The sequence below is a fragment of the Artibeus jamaicensis genome, unplaced genomic scaffold, assembly GCF_021234435.1.
Source record: "Artibeus jamaicensis isolate MK-2021 breed Jamaican fruit bat unplaced genomic scaffold, CSHL_Jam_final contig_384, whole genome shotgun sequence".
Taxonomy (NCBI): domain Eukaryota; kingdom Metazoa; phylum Chordata; class Mammalia; order Chiroptera; family Phyllostomidae; genus Artibeus; species Artibeus jamaicensis.
This window is the reverse complement of record NW_026521810.1, coordinates 13151683-13176239: the sequence shown is the minus strand read 5'-3', so window position 1 is coordinate 13176239 and position 24557 is coordinate 13151683. Positions and strand designations below refer to the sequence as shown.

General features: G+C 40.3%; 1 protein-coding gene across 4 annotated transcripts; it reads right to left on the bottom strand.

Moving 5' to 3' along the window:
- Positions 1-4960: 4960 nt before the first annotated feature.
- KRCC1 (lysine rich coiled-coil 1) lies at positions 4961-23981 on the bottom strand. Of its 4 annotated transcripts, none has more exons than XM_037168183.2 (3): positions 23757-23979; positions 12110-12222; positions 4961-6381 (listed from the first exon to the last, which is right to left on the bottom strand). In XM_037168183.2, exons 2-3 carry the CDS (start codon positions 12156-12158, stop codon positions 5591-5593), a joined length of 840 nt encoding a protein of 279 aa, XP_037024078.2. In that variant the 5' UTR covers positions 12159-12222; positions 23757-23979; the 3' UTR covers positions 4961-5590. The 4 variants fall into 4 exon arrangements, with proteins under 4 accessions (XP_037024078.2, XP_037024075.2, XP_037024076.2 ...); XM_037168180.2 differs by lacking the exon at positions 23757-23979 and adding an exon at positions 23524-23702; XM_037168181.2 differs by lacking the exon at positions 23757-23979 and adding an exon at positions 23566-23702.
- Between the last annotated feature and the right edge of the window lie 576 nt (positions 23982-24557).

The following is a 24557-nucleotide window of genomic DNA, read 5'->3' as shown; positions in this document are numbered from 1 at the left end:
GCAGAAACTAAACATCTCGTGAGCTTTGTTTTTGTCTACGCAATCTTTGTTTTGTTCTTAACTAGTTATATTTTCCTATTACCTTAAGAAAAGTGTGCTTTTTAAACATGTTTCCTGGAACTCGTTTTACAGGCAGGCCTCTAGGAGATGACTAAGCTACTTTATAAACTTCGGGTAAAAGTGACTAACACTTTCTCTGTCTTTGACTATAAATCACGTGACAACCAGAGCACTAGAAACCTTTGGTCGAAGCCGATGCCTGTATCTTTAGCCTCTATGATCGAACGCCTACACACGTTTCCTGCTGACTGCAGTTTCAGGCCTCCCTAACCATCCAGTCCTACTCCCTCTCTTTCTACCTAGAAACTGCCCATCACCCTCTCTTCCCGCCCCAGCTCTGTGCCCACCATTCTCTGAATATTCTCTCATCACGGGGAGGCTGATGACTCCCTCCTGCCCTTGGAGATCCACGGTAGCCCCGTTTCCTCACCCCTAGTCCCCCCCGGGAAGGCCCCAGGCCCCTCGGAATTGAGCCAGCACCTATGTGCAGCCCCTACCCACTACACCTCCTCTTGGATTCTTGCCCAGCTCCTTAAAGGGGTGGGTTTCAAAGCTTAGCCCTAGAAGGAGACTGGGCTGTCCCCCAGTGTAACCCTGGACAAATGACTTAATCTCTCTGAGCCTGCTTTCCTCCTTGTACAATGGCGAGAGCAATGGCAGTTCCCTTTATGGCGGCCGTGGGGGTGAAACGCGCAATGACATTCGACGTCTGCCAAAGCCAGGGCCCGTCAGCCTCCGCTGTTATCAGCGATGCTGTTCTCCAGGCAAATCGTGGTGCGTTTGGATATCCACCCTGCCTGTGGGGGTGGTCCTTACATTTGGTTTGTTTCTTAACCGCAGAGTACCATACCTGTGCTCCTGGCGGAGCCAGCTCAGTCATTGAGTTGCCTCTGCTTCCACCGTCTCCAGGGGTGCGGGTGGGGGGAATGGAAAGAGCCTAGAGTCCCCGCCCCTTCACCTCCGCCCCCCTTCCTGCCAAGTGATGTGAGCTCTATCTAACTTGGGACTTGCAATTTCCTGTCTTGGCTGCTGCTTCCTCGTCCTTCCAGTTCTTTTACATGCTTTTCTCTGGCATTCTCGATTGCTTACAAAATACTACAACAAGGGGCCCCAGCCTGAGGGCAGAGCCCTTCCAGCCTGCACAGCTTGTTTTTATTACGTTGAGTATTTATGTTGTGCCAAGCACTTCATATATATAATATATATGAATAATATATATATAAAGTAGATATATATTCTCATTTAATCCTCAGAATAGCCCTCCAAGGGTAATTGTTTTATTTCCACATTACAGATGACAAAACTGAGACTCATATTAAGAAGCCCGCCTAAAATCATGTAGTGTATAAGTTTTCACTGTATCATAAACCACTAACAACTTATGATTTAAAACAGCAAACATTTATTTCTCATAATTTTGTGAGTTTGCTGGGCTTTCTCAGTGGGGGCTGCATGTCCAAGAAGCCTTGTATGTGGGGGTGATGGAACACTTTGTGATAAGCCCAGGTGGCCAAGTTCCAAAACTAACATGAGGGCAAGCAGAAGCACTTTCCAAATCTAGCTTGCGTGGTACTTGCTATTTTTTCATCAGTCAAAGCAAGTCACAATGTTACCTGACATGGGCCCTGGCCCTGAGTGGGTCTGCCTAGGGCCAGCTGTAGTGTGTGGGTTCTTGACTTCGTGTGGGAAAGATTTCACAACACGTGCCCAGATGACTGCGAGGATACAATTATTAAAGCTGGGGAGGGTGAAACAAGGACGGGCTTAGTACAGAAGCAGCAGCAGGAAAGCCTAGGCTGGGCTGCCTGAGCTCCCTGGGAAGTCAGAGAAGAGGGGGCTTTGGGGACAGGTTCATGGGGTCAGCCTGGGACAAGCTGCCAGCTGCCCATTGCCTTAGAGTTGAGGGGACTCATGCCTGTGGGGAAAGAAGTGGGGGGAGAAGAAGGGAATGGCGCAGCCAGATGGAGAGCGTGCGGGTGCATGCTGCGTCCTTTGTCTTTGGGCTTTTCCCCCTTTTTTTGCGGGCTTGGGGTCTTAGGGGAGGGTTTCAGTAGAATATTCATCAGTTCTCCAGGTGTGCCCTTTCAGGGTCATGGTCCCTTCTGGTTGGTCGGTGACATTAGTCATTGCAATTGGCTCTGGTGTAGCCCACCTGGTTTTGCTGCTTTTTTGGACCTGGAGCTGAAATACAACCAAGTCCTAGGTGTTATCTCTAGTGAGGTGACCTTCTATACCTGGCTGCAGATTGTTTGGCCAGTTTATTCAGCTGTCTGTCTTAGTTTCCCTATTCCGCTTGCCAAGGAATTTCCCTATCTTCTTCCTATCCTGTCTCAATAAGGCCAAACCCCTGCAGCATGGACTACCCAAGGGGTAGATACAGGGAAGGAGAATTACTGCTGCCATTTCTCCAACAATAAACCTACTATATATAACTTGTAAATGTACAACCGGCATTTAAAACCAAGTTGTCAGTTTACAAGATTCAACACTGTGTTGGAGTTACTGCCCAGGTCTGATAATCTAGAACACTCCATGCGTTGCCAAATTAAGCCAACATCCTTTTGTATATACACTTGCAACTGTTTTGCATATTGCTGTCATTAACAAATAAAACTTACAGTTTTGAATGTTTGGTCTGCTTCATTGATTGTTCTTTGGAGATTCCAAGTATATTTGGATCTTTGCTTACCTTTTACCACCTTCTCACAAGCCTTTTGTATTTTTTTTTACTTTTGTTGGATTATCACTATTTTTTCTATGATGTCTATATGCTCTCATATTCCCGTTAATGTAATTTTATTTTTGAAATGATTTAACTACTTTTTCCCGTGTCAGGGTGATTGTTTAGTAACGATGTCTTCTCGCTTCATGGATATATTTGACTAAAGAAATGTAATTCCTTTTTCTTTACTACATTTTATTTTCCCTGGAATTTATAATTGTCTTTCTTTTTCAACTGCATAGTTGTTTGGTCATTTTGTTTCAGGGTTTTCTGTTTTATGAGCTTTTCTCAAAGCTTTAATAGTTTTCCTACTCTCTTTCAGCCTCGTTTGAAGTGTTAGGTTAGTTTTCGTATATTTTGTGTCTACATTTTACTGGTATCTTTAGTCAAAATATTTCAGTTTATTTTTCTCTTGCCACATTTTATGTGGCTAAATCATATTCCCCCCACCCTTCTTTCCAAAGTTTAAATAAAATATATTAACCTGGACTGCTGGGAGCACATTTCTGCGGGAAGGGCAATGGCCTAGGGTGTCTTTCTCAGCTTTAGGGCTTGAGGGCTCTTTGTTATTGTGAAAGGTTCAAAATGTGGCTCCTTCTCTGCCTCTGTGAGCTACTCTTGGTTCAGAGAAGTTTTTCTGAAGGCCTACAGGTCTTCCTGTTAAGATAAGTAGTATTCTTATCGTGGATGCTGTTCTATTGCTGTTACAGTACTACCAGGGTCCTGCTTCGTCTTGGACCTTTCCCCTGACCATTTCAACCTTTCCTTTTCCCTCGAATTAGTTCCCTGCTCAGTTGGGTTTCTCAGCCTAGCACTTTTCTCTTCAGGTAAGGCTTTGTCCTTCTGGAAGGATATATTTGCTGGATATTTCTGAAATCCTCAGGGTTGAGATGACCGTAACACCATTTGATCTCTTGGTGCTTCTGTTGCAGGGTTTGCATTCACCAACCCAGAGCCTGTGATGTCTTCTTCCAGTTTTGCAGTTCTTCTCAGACCTATTGTCCTGTTTCATATGGGATAAATGATGGCTTGGATGAGATGGTGACAAAGAAGATGGAAAGAATTGGACAATAGGAGATAATCTGGTGATATAACCAGGAGGAATTAGTGGTGGGTCTGATGTAGAAGGGTCAAGTGTGATTTTAGCGGGGAAAACTGGGGGAATCGGGGAAAACTTCCCTCCCTGGTGGTGAGGGAAGCCAGTGCTTTTGGGGTTATGAGGGGAAATATCACTTAGTGCAGTGGGATAAGGGTCTAGAACTCAAGGGGGGCAGATCTAGTCCAGAAATAGAAATTTACAGAGGTCTTCAACTGTCTTAGTCAGTTTGGGCTGCTATAATAAACATATATTGGGTAGCTGAGCTAGCATTCTGGCCTTCTATCAGGGCACTAATCTTATTCATGAGGGCTGTACCTTCATGACTAATTATATCCCAAAGGCTTCACCTCTGAATTTTATTACATTGGGAATTAGATTTCAACATATGAATTTGGAGGAGAGGGAACATTTAGTCTACAACATGAGCGTACGGGTAAGTTTAAAGCCATGTCCCTGAATGAGATCCCTTATGATGTGCAGTTAGAGAGGTAGTCTAGGACTGGCTCCTGATGCAATACACTGGATGCATTCAGAGGTGGGCAGAGGAGGAACCAGTAAAGGAGACCATGAGAGGAGCTATGGATGTAGGGAAAAAACAGGGGAAAAGGGTGCTGTGGAAGCTGAGAGGAGCGTTTGAGGAATAAGGCTTTGAATGGAAGGCTTACTAGGGAAAGCTTGAAGGATTGAAGGTTTGTGGTCATAGTGTAAAATCAAATGGGTCACCTGCCCTCCCCCATCTCTCTTCTTTCCCCCATTCTTCCCTTTCGTCTTTGCTATGTGGGGCCCAGTGAGGTAGAAGGCTTGGTAAGATGGTGACTCCCAGAGGGGCCGGGGTGAGTAAGGCGGCAGTCCAGTAAAAATAGAGAGACTGGTTACATGAAAGAGAATTGAGGAGAGAGGATGGTAAAATGAGTTTAAGCAGGAATGAGCAAGGTATAGGAGATAAGGAATTTTTTATAACTGTGAATGTGACCTACCCAAAAGATCTTGCCTTTTAAGTACAAACTTCTCAATTATTACTCTTCTAGAAGAAAATCATCATTGAACAGAAACAGATCATTGATACAGAACGACAAATGTAAAATTAGAACACTTTATTATAAATACTTGTTATAAACTGATTTTGTATCGACTCTTTGAAACTTTTAAAACTATATGTAACCTAAGCATATTATTTTAATGTATTTCCATTTCCACTTTTCAATACAGATGCTTCAAAGAAAATATAGAAAATACAAAGAGCTTCAACAAAATAAAACATATATCTAACAGAGGGAAAAAAATCTAAATTGCTTCATTAAGAAAACTAATGAACATAAAATCAAACTAAATCCTGCACCCCAAACTAAAACAAACCCAATCAAGAAATAGATTCTACCAAGTCTATTAATCCTCCAATTTAAAATAAATGACTTCCCAAAGGAAAAATACTTCCATCAGCATAGCAATTTGATGAATAAAAGCAAAGCCACTCTCATTAAGGGAAGTTACATTATACATAAGAAAAATGTAATAATGCTTTTAGAAAATGAAGAAAAGTAATTTCCATGTTGGAGATCAAGCATACTAAATACTTTCTGTTCACTTGGCCTTTGTTAGAAGTTAAAGTACCTGTTTATATGAGAAAAGTGCTATGAACATGAACATTAGAAAACCAAGCTCCTCAATGGTTTTCTCAATTTAACCTCAGGAGAATCAACTTGAGAGCTTCAAAATCCAAGGATAGATTGGTCCCAAAGCATTTCTTCCTCGGTTCTTTCTTTACCTTGTTCCTTTTTCTCTTTTCTATGCTTACGATCTTCTTTCTTCGAGGCTACATCTCGTCTTTTTTTCTCCTTGTGATTCTTAAGCTTTTCTGCACTGATCCTGACTGTTTCCACCTCTGTTTTGTTTTTCTGGATGCTCTTGTGTTTGTCTAAGTCTGTTTCCTCACAGCCTTTTTCCCTCTTGTGCTTGGGCTGCTTCTCCTCTGATGTTTCTCTGCTTTCTTCTGGATGCCTTTTTCTCTTGTGATGCATCCGTTTATGACTAGCTTTATGGGCACTGGTACTGTTTTCTGAGAGGTGCTTGTAAACTCTAGAGTCTACATTGTATGTGCTGTAATTGTACTCTTGCTGACTAAGGTTCAAGGGAACTGGTTTTTCTGAGAAATAGTCCCTGGTGAACTGGCAGTAGCTCAGGGAATCTAATCTTAACCTGCTGTCATGAGCTGGTAGCCACTGAGGTAACTGGTTTTCCACAATTTGTGAAATACTGCATGATCTTGGGTAGGTTTGGATGGTTTCAGACGGGAGTCTTTGATCAAACATTCTATACCTGGGTCTGAAATCAACCTCTTCTTTGTACCTACAGGTTTCCAAATAGTCCTCTCTCATCCGTCTAAAACAAGTCTTTGGCTCTAAGCCTCTGGCTTTCTGCACTTTGATATAATCTTCAAGTTCATCTTGAAAAGAGTCATATGTCTTCTTTGAATGCTTCATTAGCTTGACAAGGGAATACTCTGTAGAGAAGATAAAAGAAAATTCTTTATACTAGATTATTTTATTCTGAATGTATCTTTTGCTTTTAAAGAGAGCTTCAAAACAAAACAAAATAGTCCACACAAATTAAAACCTAATTCAGTATAACAGTTAAATATCATAAAGTTATATGCCAAAAAGGAACATTAGGATAGTTAAATGTCTCCCAGACTACTCACAAGGAACTTTATCCTTCTCAGAAGAGAGATAGAGGGCAGAAAGGAGCTGGCATTTATGATTTTGTTGGAGGGCTACAAATGTAAGGAATGTAAAGATGTGTAGATAAGGACTACACATCCATGGTGGATGGCCTAATCTAAATGTTCGTTTGTTTTATAAAGTTATGATTAATTAGTTTCTTGTATCTTGCTTGCTTTCTTCTATTTTTTAAAATTCTTTTTTATTATTTTCTATGATAATGGAAACATGAAGTACTTTAAACCCATCAGTTTACCCAAACAAAATTAAACACACACACTCACCTGACTAGAGTACTGCAGGACTTAAAAATATAAGGATGTTTCTAAAATGGTTTGGGAATGCTGGAAATTAGAAATTCAGCTATGAGATAAAACTCTTAGGTATAGGGCATGAGGGAAAATGAGAGAACAGAGTTCCGGCTCTTCTATATAGGGCTTAGATTTCATTCCGCTACTTCTGATTGGTGAAAAAAGCATTCTAGAATGCATTCTGCTTTGTTCTCTATTAAACTGCTGGTGGGAGGGTTAAGGGAGGAAATGAAGGTGAAAGTTCAGAGGGGGGGGGTTGAATTACTATGGAGAAAAGTTTCAGGAAAAATTTCAAATACATAAGCTAGTGTTTTGTTTGCTTGTTGACTCTTTTTTTGGGGGGGTGGGGTGGGGAGGAATAGCACTATTCTTGCTTCTCTTCCTATACCCTACCTAAAATCCTGCGTATGTACAGATAAAGCAGAAAATGTACTTAACTATGAGATGATGATGCCCTAGGTATTTCTGGTGATACATTTTGGTTCCAAAGATTAGGAAGAAAGCATTATCCGTGCAGAATTGAACATTTCTTCCCTTTAAAAGAAAATATGCCTAACACAGCACTCTGTAGAGACACTAATGATCAGCTATCTTATCTGACAATTTGAGATTAAAAAGAAAGTCTACATGAAGTCTCATTTGATGAGTTAGAAAATTTAGCTACTATTCTATTCAACTTAAATAGTATAAAAATTCAGAATAAAATAAGATAATGTAACAAATATTTGGTTAATATATAGAAAGGATTTAAACAGACTCTTTAGAAAAGAATATATATGAATGGCCAATCACATGAAAATCAGCTATGTCATCAAGTCATTAGTCATCAAGTCAATGTCAAATGACACCTTAATGAGATACCACCATACACTTATTAGAATGACTAAAATGAAAAAGACTGACAATACCAGTGTTGGTGAGGATGCAGAACAATTAGAATTTTCATACATTGCTGGTGGGGATGTAAATGGTACAACCACTTGGAAAACAGTTTGGCAGTTTAAGGAAGTTAAACATACATCTACCACAGGGGCTGGTTATTCTACTCCTAGATATTTACCCAAAATAAAAGGAAATATATGTACATATAAAGACTTATACATGAATGTTCACAGCAGTTTTATTTGTAATAGCCTCAGAAAAGAAAACACCCAAATGATGATCAGCAGGTGAATAAATAAATCAAATAAATAGTGGTACGGTCATACAGTGGAATACTATCACTGATAAAAAGAAATAAACTATTGATACACTTAACAACATGGATAAATCTCAAAATAATTATGCTGTGTGAAAGAAGTCTGACAAAACAGTACATAATATTTGATACCATTTACACAAAACTCTAGAAAATACAAATTCATTTGTACTAAAAGTGATTACTTTGAGATGAGGTAGCAAGAGATGGGAGGAAAGCAGGAAGCCATTATGAAGGGCATTTTTTTTTTTGGTAAAGATATGTTTACTACCTTGATTGTGTTGGTAACTTTATGGGCATATACATCTGTCAAAAACCAGACCTGCCTGGTATGGCTCAATGAATCAGGAGACTGAGTGCAGGCCTGCAAACTCAAAGGTTGCTGGTTTGATTCCCAGTCAGGGCATATGCCTGGATTGCAGGCCAGGTCCCCATCTGGGGGCTTGGGAGAGGCAATCTGTCAATGTTTATCTCTCTTTTTTTCCTCCCTTCCCCTCTCTAAAAATTAAAAAAAATATAAAAAAACTCCCATCATATAATTTAAATGTGTTTGTTTTTAAAAAATATTTTATTGATGATGCTATTATAGTTGTCCTGATTTTGCCCCTCGCCTCTACCTCCACCCAGCACTCTCCCCCAGCCCCCGCTCCCAAGCAATTCCCCCACCATTGTTGATGTCCATGGGTCATGCGTATAAGTTCTCTGGCTACTCCATTTCCTATACTGTACTCTACGTCCCCATGGCTATTCTGTAACTACCCATTTGTACTTTTTAATACCCTGACCTCTTCACCCATTTCCCCACAACCATCTCCCACCCGGCAACCACCACAAGGCTCTCTGGATGCTATGATTCTGTCTCTGTTCTTCTTGTCTGCCTAATTTGCTTTTTAGATTTAATTCTTGATAGATTTGTATTTTTGCCTCTTATTGTTCATAGTTTTGACCTTTTTCTTAAATAAGTCCCTTTAATATTTCATATAGTAATGGTTTGGTGATGATGAATTCCTTTAGTTTTTCCTTGTCTGGGAAGCTCTTTATCTGCCCTTTGATTCGAAATAATATTTTTGCTGGGTAGAGCAATCTTGGCTGTAGGTCCCTGCTTTTCATGACTTTGAATATTTCTTGCCCAATACCTTCTAGCCTACAAAGTATTTTCTGTGAAATCAGCTGACAGTCTTATGGGAACTCTCCTGTAGGTAACTAACTGCTTTTCTCTTGCTGCTTTTAAGATTCTCTCTTTATCTTTAACCTCTGACATTTTAATTATGATGTATCTTGGACTCTTTGCATCCACCTTGTTTGGGACTCTCTGTGCTTCCTGAACTTGCATGTTTATTACTTCACCAAATTAGGGAACTTTTCTTTCATTATTTTTTCAAATAGATTTTCCAATTTCTTGTTCTTTCTCTTCTCTGTCTAGCACCCCCATGAACTCCTTTGGACCTTTTGAAGTTGTCCCAGAGGCTGCTTATACTATCCTCCTTTTTTTTTGAATTGTTTTTTCGTCTTCGTGCTCTGATTGTTTTTGCTTCCTTATGTTCCAAATCACTGATTTGATTCTTGGCTTCATTCACTCTACTGTTGTTTCCCTATAAATTGTTCTTTATTTCAATATTGGTGTATCCTTTTTATCTGTTGGATCTTTTTTATGCTGCTGAGGTCCTCACTAAGTTCCTCAAGCATCCTTATAACCAGTGTTTTGAATATTGCATCTGATCATTGCTTATCTCCATTTCGCTTAGTTCTTTTTTCTAGGGTTTTGATCTGTTCTTTTATTGAGGCCATATTTCTTTGTCTCCTTGTTTGGGCAGTCTTCCTGTGTTTGTTTATACATATTAGGTAGAGCTGCTTTGACTTTGTGTTTTGGTAATGTGGCCTAATGTGGTAGGTGTCCTGTAGGGTCCAGTGGTACAGCCTCCCCTGTCACTCAAGCTGGGTACTTGAAATGTGCCCTTTGTGTGGGCTGAGTTCACTCTCCTCCTGTAGTTGAGCCTTGGTTGCTGTTGACAGGTCAGTAGGAGAGGTTTACCCAACCAGTCAGCTGCAAGAATTGGCTGTGACCACTGACCACCAACCTTCACCCTCTATGAAGGATCGGGTATACTAGGGCAGGGTGGTGGTGCTCCAATGTGGTCTGTAGCTGCCCACTGGGTGCGCTGACCCTGTGGTTTCCTATGCAGGGCCAAAGTCAGCCCCCACCTGTGTTTTGCCCCGGGCCACCCTGCCTGATAAAGCAATCAGATGGCTGTGACTTGTGCTGGGCTTGGAGACTCCCAGGTGAAGGCAAGCTGTGTATCCAGTCTGGCTACTCTTGTGCTGTGCCTGGGGCTCAGAGGCCAGCTGTTGCTTGTTCGATAGGATTTAGGAAGTTGTGAAGCAAGAGCGAAGACTAGCTATTTATATGGAAAAGCAGCTTGGGTGGGCCCATAAATGGTCAGGTGGAGTCTCTGGGGATCTCCAAGGTGGGTCAACCAGTGTTAGTCAGGTTGATAGAGTCTCAGATATGGCATCAGCTTATGGCTCTGTGGGGGAATGGTTTAGAAAAGGGACAATGGCCTCTGTTTGCCTTGATGCCAGATACTTCAGTTTCTTCCTGTATACCACTGGTGACTTTCAAGCTGCTACCCTGGTGCTGGAGCTCAGAGGGAGTGAGTCTGAGTAGGTAAGTCCGTATGTGGATTCTTTAAGAGGAACTGCTTGGGGCTCCAACAGTTTCTTCCATCGACTCAATTCCTGCTGGTTTTGAAACCAGAAGTTGTGGATACTTATCTTCCTGGCATTGGAACCCTGGGCTGGGGAAGCCTGGTGTGGGGCTGAGACTCCTCGCTCTTATGATATGCCTCACAAATCTTTATCCACTACACGTGGATGAGGGACCGGCCTGTCCCACACCTGCATCCCTCCTACCGCTCTAGATGGATGTGGTTTCTTAATTCTGTAGTTGTCAGACTTCCATTCAACTTGATTTCTGACAGCTCTGTGTGATGGTTGTTCTATATTTTAGTTGTAATTTTGATGTGGTTCTGCAAAGAGGTGATATACTGCCTATACTGCCATCTTGACTGGTAGTGTACAGTTTATTATATATTATACCCGAATAAAGCTGTTTTTAAAAAGTCACTAACAAGAGTAAAAAGATGTTGATAATTGTTGAAAGTGAATGATGGGTGCATGAAAGTTCATACTACTTTTCTCTACTTTTATGTTTGAAAAATTTTAATAAGGGGAGGGTGGGGAGTGGAGGGATTGAGGAAAAAGGAAAAAGGACTCATGGACATGGACAACACTGTGGTGACTGTGGTGAAGGGATGGGAAGGGGAGTATAAGGGGACTAAATGGTAATGGAAAAATACAATAAAAAACCTCAAAAAATTTTTACACATAATACAATATACAGATGGTATATTATAGAATTGTATACCTGAAACCTATTTAATTATATTAACCAATGTCACAACAATAAATTCAATAAAAAACAAAAAAAATAAGGGAGAAAAGATTTTTCTTCATACTCACTACCATGGTTAATCAAAATGACAGATCAACAAAATGACAAGTGATATTAAGTATAAGGATGTGGAAAAACTGTAAACCTCATTCACTGTTAATGGGAATGTAAAATGTGGCAGCTACTCTGAAAAACAGTTTGGGAGGTCCACAAAATGTTAAATATAGAGCTACCTATGGCCCAGCAATTTTACTTAGGTATATACCCAAGAGAATTGAAAACCTATGTCCATACAAAAACTTGTATACAAATGTTCATAGCAGCATTATTCATAACAGCTAAAAAGCAGAAACAATGTCTTTCAACTGATGAATGCATAAAATGTGGCATATTCACACAACAGAATATTATTCAGTACTAAAAAAGAATGAAGTACTGACACATGGTACCACATGTATGAACCTTGAAGACATGCTAAGTAAAAAAAAAAACACAGTTCCAAAAAACCACAGATGGTGCAAAGATCAATAAAGAGGCAAAAGGAACCTTACCCTTATCAGGCTGAGAACTTGGTGGAGAAATCTGATCATATTCACCCATTAATTGCTCCAGTTTCCTAGCATAAATTTTTCCCAAAGAGTGAGACTGTGCAACAACTGGGGAGCTAAAAAACATGATACAAAGGTTACAAAATTTATTTGTGTCTAATACACCACACCTAGTCACCTGAAAACCACCACAATCTTGTTATAAAGATTAAATCATTCCAATTTTAAAATTATATCATTACTATAGGTCAATCATCTGAAAATTCACAAAAGCCACCTCCAGTTTCTTACTACTTTGCTTCATGTAAACCTGATAGGAAAGCTCACTTTTGAGATGTATTTTACCCTGGAAAACTTAGTATTGTGTTTATTTTAGAACAAAGTAACCCCAAACTTACACTTCATAATTTTTAATATATTTAGTCTGAACTAACAGTTTAAGAATAGCTTTTGCTTGCTTTCAAATCAAAGTATCAGCTTCAGTAGAAATAATCTGTGATTTAGAAGATCTTTATTTTCAACCTACCAGATAATGTGAAATTCTTTGTGATTCAAACTACTACTCCACACATGCCAGGGTGTCAGACTCATTTTCACCAGGGGCCACATCAGCCTCACAGTTGCCTTTAAAGGGCCGAAATAAGTTTAGGACTGTATAAATGTAGCTACTCCTTAACTGTTAAGGCACTGAAATTACATTTGGCCCTTTGAAGGCAACCGTGAGCCTGATGTGGCCCCTGGTGAAGATGAATTTGATACCCCTGACATTTGCCTTTTACAAAAAGTATCTATAAAATGTTCAGTCTCTGTTCATTCACATGGTATCTATGAATAAAAAAAGGAAGGTAAGATAGAAGTTCATATTTAACTTTAAGGTATATTTTTAATCTTCAAGTAGATATCATTTCCTATACCATCTTAAATCTTAATTTCCTGAGTGCTTGAAAGACCATAATACTAGCTTTTGCTCATTAAAGTTTTAGTATGAAAACATTTAGTAAGACTATAATATTAAATATGATAATATGTTTTTACTTAGTCCAGAAAATACTATTCTGAAGAAGTTGTTACTGGGGCACCACGGGAATCTGGACTTGATGAAAATTATCTGGGGTACTAGTATGGAAAGTCTGGGCTAAGAAATCAAGTCTTGGAATTTTGTTTTTTATAGATGACCATCTCATGAAATGCAATCAACTTTAAGATAGTCACTAATTCTAGTTATATCACTAATGCCATCTGAGAATCCCAGGGAGGAGCCACAAACCATCATTACCTGTGGTAAGCAACTGTCTTCCACAGTTGTCACAAACATGACCACGAGCAAGGCACTAAACAAGGATTAGACAAGCCACTCAAAGCTACCATCATATTTAGGTATTAACTTCTAGGACATTTGCTAAAAATGTTTCTCACCACAATAAAAACTCTGTGTCAAAATTACTACATTTAGGACTTCCGCCAAGATGGAGGCATAGGTGGATATGCCGTGCCTTCTCACACAACCAAGTTTAGAGACAACTGAATATTAGCAACAGAAAACACAGCCAGAACACGGAAAATTGAACTTTTCGGAAGTCTGTTAACAAATTCTTCAGCCTGACTGGTAAGGGGCGAAACCAGCAGCTGGTGGAGCGGGGTTGCACAGGAAAACTCGGTCGGACAGACTCAGGTGTACGGAATCCAGGCGCGCAGCATCTAGGCGCAGGGTTGGACCTAGTGAGCAACTGAGCGAGCGACCAAGTGAGCAACCGCAGGGGAGACAGCGGGGGAGTGGTGCTGTGTGTTGACTGTGATCGGGCATTTGTGCTCGGGTGGACAGGCGAGAGAGTGGGCGATTGGACCGGGACCCAGCGGGTCCCCACAGCAAGCGGCAGGGAGGGCGCCGCCATTTCCCTGCTCTGACCCCACCTCCACATACAGCCTCATAACCCAGCGACTCTGAGTGGCCTTGCCCTGGTGAACCACCTAAGGTGCGGCTCCTCACCCAGCTGCGTGAAACAGCAGAGGGGGTCGCCATTTCCTGCTCTGATCACGCCCCCATGTACAGCGTCACAACCCAGTGACCTGGGAGTCCAAGGCTCAGCTCCTCACACTTAAAGGGCATGAACAGACCAAAAATGGCTCAAGAAGATCTCAAAGCCCCAGAGCCTATAAATCTAAGCGATGAAGAAATAGCAAAACTCTCAGACGCACAGTTTAAAACACTGGTGATCAGGATCCTCACAGAACTGGTTGATTATAGCCACAAATTAGACAAACATATGAAGGCAAAACTAATTGAAATGAATGGAATTGCACAGGACACCAATAGCGATGAAAAGGAAACTGGGACTCAAATCAATGGAGTGGACCAGAAGAAAGCAAATAATGGCCAAACAGAAGAGTCAAGAAGCAAGAATTCAAAGAAATGAGGAGAGTCTTAGGAACCTCCAGGACATCTTTAAACGCTCCAACATCCGAATTATAGGGGTACCAGAAGGGGGAAAGGAACAGACACCAGTGGAAAACTTATTTGAACAAATAATAAAGGAGAATTTCCCCAATCTGGCAAAGGAAACAGACTTCCAGAAGTCCAGGAAGCTCAGAGAGTACCAAAGAAGTTGGACCCAAGAAGGAACACACTAAGGCACATCATCATTACATTAGCCAAAATTAAAATGAAGGAGAGAATCCTAGAAGCAGCAAGAGCTAAGGGGACAGTCACCTACAAAGGAGTCCCCATCAGACTGTCAGCAGATTTCTCAAAAGAGACCTTACAGGCACGAAGGGGCTGGAAAGAGGTATTCCAAGTCATGAAATCCAAAGACCTACAACCAAGATTGCTCTATCCGGCAAAACTTTCATTTAGAATGGAAGGACAGATAAGGTGCTTCTCAGATAAGATCAAATTCAAGGAGTTCATCATCACCAAGCCCTTATTATATGAAATGTTAAAGGGACTTATCGAAGAAAAAGAAGTTAAAGAAACATGAACAGTGAAAGGACAACAAACTTACAGTTATTAACAACCACACCTAAAACAAAAGCAAACTAAAAGGACAGCTAGATCATGAGTGGAAACATAGAAATGAAGATCTCAAGGAGGGTTAGCAACAGGGAAGTGGGAAGAGGAGAAGGGGGGAGAAGGTACAGAAAATAAGTAGCATAGACAGTAGATAGAAAATAGATGGGGGGGGGGGCAAGAATAGCATGGGAAATATAGAATCTAAAGGACTTGAGACACATGGTCATAAACTAAAGGGGGGATAATGGTGGGAATGGGGGTAGGGTGGAGGGGAATGAAGGGGGGAATAGAACAACTGTAACAGCATAATCAATAAAAAAAAAATTACTACATTTACACTTGAGGTCTATACCTAAAGCTCCTAACAGCTTAAATTTTGTAGAAGTTTGCTAGTTTATAAATACAATGCTAATCATGGAACATCAAAAATACTTTCTATGCAGCCATTTAAATGAGTTGGAACCACACAGACCAATGTTAATGATCTATTAATGATGTGTAAATATAGAACTATATCTACCTACATACCTATTTAGCTAAAATGCGATTTTAGTATAAAAACTCAACCATACAGAATTAAAATTTAAATATATGCATATGCATTGATTATAAGGAAGGAATTAAAGGAGATTGACTGTAAATCCATTCATTTGCTTTCCTGGGAGGTGGACTGGGGAAGAAGGCAGGTGACCTTTCAACCTTGAGTAAAGAGCCTAATAATATTTGCTATGAGGAAGGGAACTTATCTCTGAAATACTCTTAGCAAGATGTCCCTGGCTAAAGATAACTATAGTAGATAAATCCAGGATCTCTGAGGCATAATTCCCTGAACAATGTCACAAGCTAACAACTCTCTGGTATATAAAATGCTGATTCATAATTTAAATTGATTCATAATTTATACTTTCACTGTGTGAGGTGACTCTCACTTAGAAAGCTCACCAATTATTCTGGGTCAGAGATGCATGATCAATGTGGGAAAGTATGTTCTGAGAAGCTATCTTTCATGTACTAGCCATCTTTCATCTTTCATCTCTGTTTTCATTAGAGCCTCTTGATTGATTCTTCCCTTTAAGTCAGGGTCCCCAACTCCAGGGCCAAGGACCCATATTGTTCTGTAGCCTGTCAGGAACCAGGCCGCACAGCAGGAGATGAACTTGAACATAATGCACTTGAATCATCCTGAAACCATCACGCCCCAACCCTCTCCCCTGGGACCCCGAGGGAAAACTGTCTTCCACAAAAACAGTCCTTGGTACAAAAAAGGACTGGGACCACTGCTTTAAGTAATTAGTAAACCTCAATATTAGGTAATATTGCTGATTCTTGTGAGTCTGATTTGATGCAGTACCCATAGGAAAAAATGAAAAGATATGCACTAAACTTAATGGGGTATGGGAAATGGGGTTAGAAAAGGAGTAGGGCAGAACATTTAACATTTTGTTCTCTGCATATGTCTGTATTGTTTTAATTTTTACAAAGAACATATATAACTTTGTAATGAAAAACTCAATACAAATGTAAAGGTTCTATAGGAAATCTTCAAACTTAAGCTTAATGTTCAGTACCAGTGTATATATGAAAAGATTTGCTTAAAAATATTATGTTCAAGAACTGTAAATCAGAAATATTTTAGAAAGGACTTAATGAATATTTAGAAATATTTCTGTTATGTATAGTATCTTTCTAAATTATTTTTAGTTGCTTTAAAGTATATAATGTACATTACATTTGACTCAAGTCAGGCAAGGTAAAAAGTTTAACTAAAAAGGCTTTCAGAACTCCCCTTAATTCAAAGTTAATATATACAATATGATCATGATGATATGGCATTGGTTTTCCTATTAAAAATCTTTTTTACCAATTTAATTATTTTTTATTTTACAGAGAGGGGACGAGAAAGAGATAGGGAGGGAAAGAAACACTGATGTGAGAGAGAAACACAGATAGGCTGCTGCCTTCTGCATGCAACCTGACTGGGGATCAAACCTGCAGCCCAGGTGTGTGCCTTGAACCAGTGACCTCTTTCTTGGTTTGTGGGATGATGCCCAACTAAACCACATCGTAGGGGCTTAAAAATCTTTAATAAGACCAGGTAAATACTGTAACAACAAAAACAGTTCAGATGGAAAGTTTACTGAAGACTAGTCATTTAGAAGCTTGATAGCCTAAAATAGAACTACCTCTATTTAGGTAGAATGTCCTACTCTCCATTCAACCCTTAATACCAGATTGCCTATTTCTGAAATTCAATGTTCTAAGCTGTGTGGACAGAAAAAAAAAGGGGGGTTCTATGGAAAGTTACCTCACAGGATGATCTGAATGTAAATTCCTAATGGGGCAGGTCATGGTGGGTAGTCATGCCCCAGGCACATTTCTTAGTAAAAGGTTTATCTTTGCCATAAGCAGGTCCTGTCCATTGTTTCTATACATCTAGTTCAGCTACCTTCAACCGGTGTGCCAAAAGAATTTTTAAAACATGCAATACCTGATTATTTAGTCAGGGGCACTGACCTCTTTTCCCTTAGATTGCCAAATTAAAAAAATAACAATAGCCAGTACAACAGCTGTCTTGTGTGAATGCCCTGGCTTAAACCATAAATATATGCCTTATCATAGATTTTCATCTTATTGATCATGTTGCATAAGATTGTGTCTGGTTAATTAATTCTTGGTACCAGAAATCTTGAATTTTTTTTTAAATTTTTTTTTTTTTTTTTTCTTTTTTTTTTGGCAAAAATATTTTTTTTGGTGGGTAGCAGAAGTTTGGTACTAAGTTTCTTTGTACTAAGAGATGAAAACAGTTGAAAACTGCTGATCCAGGTCAATACATCTTTGCAATAATCATCCTAAAGAGAGCACATAATCTTGTTAACTATCCTGTAATTCAGTTCCCCCTTTGCTTCCCCCCACCTTCACGTAATCTTCCTTAGTTCCCTCCTTGATTTCTTTTTTCCCCCTTTTAAAGATTTTATTTACTTATTTTCAGAGAGAGGGGAAGGGAGAGAGAAAGAAATGTTTATGTGTTAGAGAAACATTGATCGGTTGCCTCTCCCATGCCCCCAGCTGGGGACCTGGCCCACAGCCCAGGCTGAGTCTCGACTGGAATCAAACCAGTGACCTTTTGATTTGCAGGCTGGTGCTCAGTCCACTGAGCCACATCAGCCAGGGGCCCCCCATTAATTTCAAATGCATAAAAGAAACTGCAGAACTGCTATTTTCTAGAGCACAGGTGGCAAATATAAGGCCTGCATGCCAAATCTGTTTTATTCGACCCAGCTCCTTGCCGCTAGTTAAGGAGTAGTTACATTTATACAGTCCTAAAATTGCATTCAGCCCTTTGAAGGCAATCATGAGGCTGATGTGGCCCCGGGTAAAAATGAGTTTGACCCTCCTGTTCTAGAGTTTTTGAGATCTTGCTTCCCAGCATGTGCTGTGAGTTTGGTTCAAATAAACTCTTAGAAAAATTCTCTATAAGTCTGGATGTTTTCTTACATTGACAGCTGACACTATAGACACTTGGAGTCACCTTTAACTACTTCACTCACCAAGCTTTTACTTTATCTCTATTAAATAGTATCATATTCCTGAGCTCAAAATCTCAGCTATATTTTACCCTATCAAGTTCTGACTCATGTCAAGTCTAGCTTTGTTTTTCGAGTCTATCTCTTGACCTAGCTGAGTGTCTCCCTTGGTTGGCACATTGTCCCATACACCAAGAAGGTTGTGGGTTCAATCCCCAGTCAGGGAGCATAAGGTAGGCAACCTATAGATATTTCTCTCTCACATTGATTTTTTTCCCTCTCTCTCTAAAAAAATCAATGAACATATCCTTGGGTGAGAATTAAAAAAAGAACTAAATAAAAAATTTAAAAATATTTCTATCTCTTCATTTTTCAATTCCTATAACACTACTTAGTTCAAGTTCTCCATGCCTTTGGGCTTTATTGAACTTTATCGCTATTAATTAATGTTTGTCTTCAAGGTACCATGGTGGTGTGGGGCAAGAGAGGACAAAAGAGATAAGTATTACTGACTACTATATGTTAAACAAGGTAATAGATTATTCTATCTTGTACCTCTGCAAAGTAACTGGAATTTCCTTGAAGATTAAGATATCAGGATTCAAAGAAAATAGCTTGGCACATGTGTTAAATGATAGAGCTAGATCTTAAACTTTGGTTTCTCTTGACTCTTTCCATTATATATACATAGCTGTTTCACCCACTGGGAATTATGAATAAGAAAATAAGACAATTCCTAATATCAAGGAATTTATAATTTTGTAAAAATGATAAGCAAAGAACTACAATGTAGGACAAAGACATGTTAGTGCTATAAGACATAGGAAAGTACAGTGTCCTCTTGCTGAGGGATCTGGGAAAGGCTTTGTGGAGAATGGATTTGGATTCACCCTTAGGAGATGGGTAAAATTTAAAGAAACCATGAGTAAAGAAAGGGTATTTTGGAGGAAGGAAGGACATTAGAAAACGCTTATCTGCTTTAGCCAAAACAAGATATGCATGAAGGTAGTGAAAGACTGTGCTGTAAAGGTAGAATGGGGCCAGATCCTAATAGGCTTTATTTGGGCATTTGAATTTAATTCTGCAGTCAACAGAGGAAGAAAGGAGACTGAAAATGGGGATAATCATAAGCAGGGTAGTGAAGGCAAGAGACTATTGAGCTGAACCAGAAAAGAAGGGAAGAATGTAGAAGACATTCTACAGGTGGAATGAAAGCAATTTTGATAGCTGGGGACAGAGAAGGAGAAGAGTGAGGAAACATGGATAATTCTAAGGCTTTCATGCCAGTGAAGTCAGAATAACAGAGAGGAAGAAAAGTTATTACTGCTATTATAATTATTACCCAAAAGAATGGAAGTGGGGAGTGGAGAAGCATATTCAAAAACATGAATTTGATTTAGAAATAAACTCAAGATTCTATCAATCTATCACATCTGCCCTTCCTTTTCCTCTGTGTTCCATTTCTCCATGTGTTTAATTCCTGTTTGAAAGTGTTTAAGTACCTTGCAGGTGTTCTATATACCCCGAAATTCCTTACAAATTAACATAGTTGGGCATTTGAACTAACTGTATATATACCAAACTTCTGTGAACATGGTGGGCAAAAGGAACCATTAGAGGAAAGAAAGAAGGCATAGTAGTAAATTCTGGGTATTGTAGAGATCTTCCCTCAGAAAATTTTGATGCTACTTCTATTTTTTATATTACTTTGCATAGTATTATTTACTATTCATTTTACAGTTTGAAGAACATGGTGATTATTGTAGACACTATTTGCACTTATCTTGCAATTAGATTTTTTTTTTAGATTTCATACTACAAATTTTTTTACTCTTTGTAATTGCTAAAATCCTAAAGAATCTTCTAACAAAGGTTATTTGTTTTTTAATTCTCACCTGGGGACATTTTTTTTTCATTGCTTCAGAGAGGGAGGGAGAAACAGAAGCATCTATGCGAGAGAGTCATTGACTGGTTGTCTCCCATATGTGCCTGGACTAGGGATTGAACCTTCAACCTAGGTATGTACCCTGACCAGGAATGGAACCTGCAGTCTTTCAGTTATGTGCTTGTTCATGTACTCTTAATTGGCAATTATTTAAGGCTTTTATACATATCTAAACTAAAAATACATCTAGTCTCACTAGTGTTTTAAGGAGAATAATATATCAAATATTTACCATTTGTTAAGTAACAGTTAACTGAACAGTTACTGAAATAATATTTTTTCAAATCCTAGTGAATAGTCTCAGGCCTATATCAACAGAGATTTCATTACTCTATAAATGTCATCTGATGGCCGTTCTAGGTCAGTTTCCTGTTTTATGAATTGCTATTCTAGTAAACAGCCAATACATTGTATAATTATCAACACAAAACTGTAAATCAGCTCGCAATTTAAAAATTGTCCAGGACCTCAGAGTTTGGTTAAGTGCAGAGTTCCTCAATCTCAATACTGTTGACATTCTGGGTAGAAGAATCCTTTGTTTTGTGCGTGTGCATGGGGCTGTCCTGTGCATTTTAGGATGTCTGCAGCATCTTTGGCCTATACCAAATACTGCCGGTGGCCCCTGCTCTTACTATGCCCTTCCTTGTGAGGTGGTGAAAACCAAAAATGTCTCTAGAAGTTGCCAAATGTCCTGGGGGTATATTTACCTTTGGTTGAAAACTACCGTATTGTTTAGACTATAAAATGCACCCCCTACCCCCCAAATTTGGAATGGCTGTTAATGCTGCTGTTGAGTTCTACTTACATTTACGTTGGTGAAATATTGTTATTTATGTTATTATTTTACCACATTTTTTTGCTTCAAAATATTTCCTCCTCTGAAACCTAGGTGCGTATTATGGTCCGAAAAATATGGGTACTCAATTAGGTTGATCCAATTGCTCCTCCTCACAGATGACAAAACTCAAAGTAAGGAAAGTCTGGGAGTTAGGGTCATACAGCTAGTGGAGAAAACAGAACTAGAACCTATGACTAGTCAAGACTCCTATTCCAGTATTCTCATTATACTACCCAGAAGTGGTATAAAAGGTTATTGGCTAGCATTGTGTGGACTGACATCATTAAGTCCTTAGTAATTTTGCACATATTCAATCATCACACAAAAACCCCAGAAAATGCCAAGTTGGATAAAAAGCCTTTTTTCCATGAGAAACTATTTCCAAATCTTCCTGTGATCTGGTTATGACAGCCAAATAGAACTGTAGTCTTGACTCCTATAAACTGCTCAGGCTTACTTGTTGATGAGAGGCAGGATATTTCTTATGAAAACCAAAAAAAATCCAGATTTAATTTATCTCAGAAAATGATGCTAACCCAGGCTGACAGAAGACATTAAATCTATTTTCAAATTGCCCTAAGATACTTAATGGCACATCATCTAGTTGCAATGAATTTCTAATTTCTACTTTTAGTGAGTGAAATTTATATAAAGTGCTTACAAAACATTTTAAGAAATATATATTTTACTACTTTGTTATTCCTCCAAAGTGAAAGGTGTAAAAGACTATGGAAAAGCACAGAAAATTAGAATACATCAGGGAGGAAGGTAAACACAAAATTATTTTTGAGCTTATTATATTTATTGGTGTCCCTCCAGATGAAAGGAATTATTTTAAGATATTCTGGCTTCACTATCTTTCACTCTGGAGACAAAAAGCCAACATAAGGCAATACAGTAAATACTAAAAGTTAATTATTAAAATGAAGTTGGCTCAATGTTTTACTGAGATCTTCTGCAGTGGGATCAAACTTCATCTAAAATCATTTGCAAACTGCCGTATATCCTTATCTGTTTGGAAAAAGCAGGCTGTTTGTAGATACAGTCTTGCAAGAATTTAAACATCTCTTAGATTGAAATAATCAAGAAATAGCTTTTCGTGTTAGGGGAAATGTGTTGGTGAGAACCGTAAAGACTTTTTGGCAGGGTCACTCCTTCCAAACCCCTGCAGGAAGAGACTTGACCAAATTTTAACCTTGGCCTCCAGCAGCCTAAAATGAAATCCCTGCGATGACCTTTTGAGTTTGTTAGGATAAGCTCAGGGCTGTCCAAACAAATTTACTGTTTTAACACCTAATGATAGACTTCTTCTCTTTTTAGGAGTATTTACTAAAAAGGGCTTTCAATTATGATTCCTTCCTCTGACCCTTGAAGATGTACGGTATCTCCTGTAACTCAGGGCTGTCTAAGGACCTGAAAGTTACTCCTTTGAAATGTAATCATCAGGAAGTACAGGCTTCAGTCCCCCAGTCAGGAAAGAACCCTAACTTCCTAATGTCAGGAGGCAGACCCAGCTAACCGCATTCACGCTAACGAACCCTTTGTCATTTTCATTTCCCCGAGTCTACCTGACCCTACCTTCCCCCAGGCCTTCCTTCTCCCTTTCAAACGCCCAGTCGAGTCTGCGCAAAGCGAAAGCAGTTCAGCGCTTCCCCTCCTGTCAGTTGCTGAATACAATGTTTTCACCGCTGATGTCCGGCTTTGTTTTATTTGACTTTGACAGGTACATACTAAAGCTCAGTTCAGAGTTTTAGATAGGCCCGTAATCTTAGAAGCTTGTTTTAACAGGGTGTTATCCTCTAAAAGCCAAGGAAACTTCTCCAAACTGATTCCTCAAAAACCTGAGCCCCTCCTTCCTTCTCCCAGATCTACGTCCTACTCTCCCCAAATTCCTAACTCCACTTCTCCCTAATTATCCTACTGTGAGGTTTCTGTTTTCCAGGTGTCGATTCCACCCAGGGGAGGTGTGCTCCCTTCCACGTCTCGGGCTTTGTATCTCCGTATATCTGTCCCCTCGATGGTGAGTTTCCTCCTCAAGGCCCCTGCCTCCCTGGCACTCCAGGTCCACCGGCCTCTACCTGGCCGCCTCTTTCTTACTCACACCTCGGCTTCCTCAGCACGCTGAGGCGTCCCTTTTGCCCCCACCTGGGGGCCTAGGCGCCCCTCTCCTGGGCGGCGGGTGGCGAAGAGAGCGGAGGGACTCGGGCCACTACCGGGTCGGCCATTTTGCACATCAGGGCGCGGCCAGCGGGGCTAGATGCGCAGGGCCTTTTACTGGGTCGGGGAGTGGAGGGGCTGAAGGCGGGGCCGCCCCCGCCGCCGGGGCGGGAACTCACCTTCTTTGAGGCAGGGGCGGGCGTCTACAACTACTGTCCCCCTCCCCGCCAACGCCGCCGGCCGGGGTATAGGCCGAGGTGGAGATGGCGGAGAGGCAAGGACAGCCGCTGCCGCCACCGCCGCCTCCGCCGCTGAACTGACGGGGCGGGAGGAGGAGGCGGAGACCGGGACTTCGGAAGGGAAGTCGCCGCCACTACCGGCGGCTGACTGGCCAGCCCCAGCGCCATGACGGGAAGGCGGGCTAATGCGCTTGCGCTGGTCGCCCCGCCCAGAAGACTCCCTCAGCCCCGCCTTTCTTCTTGCCCCGCCCCTTCACCCTCCATTTACGGAGTTCTGTCTAATCTGGCTGAACTCTCACATTCCCTAACTCCCCACCCTCCTGTTGGAGGCAAGGAGAAACTCGTGGGAGCTTTTGCCTTTCTGAGAGTGAATCCGCAGCCAGCTAAGGAAGAAAGTAAGCCTGGAATCTACAGATTACCTCCACAGCATCTGAAAAATACATTATCTCCTGCTTTATCTTTGTCCTTTTGTCAAACCTTTAGTACAACAGAGCAGATTAAACAAAATTTTTGGTTATGATATGCTGTCATCATTGGTCTGTAAATGACCTCTCTGTCTGCTCTGGCTCTTCCTATTCCTGTCCCTCTTCCTCTCCCTCACTGTTAAATATGTGTATACTATATGTACATATACACACATATCATCTTATTCCCTACCTCCCAAAGAAATCACTACCCTGGTTTGTAGTCATCATTTTTTCCATATATACACACACGCACACACATACGCACACACACATA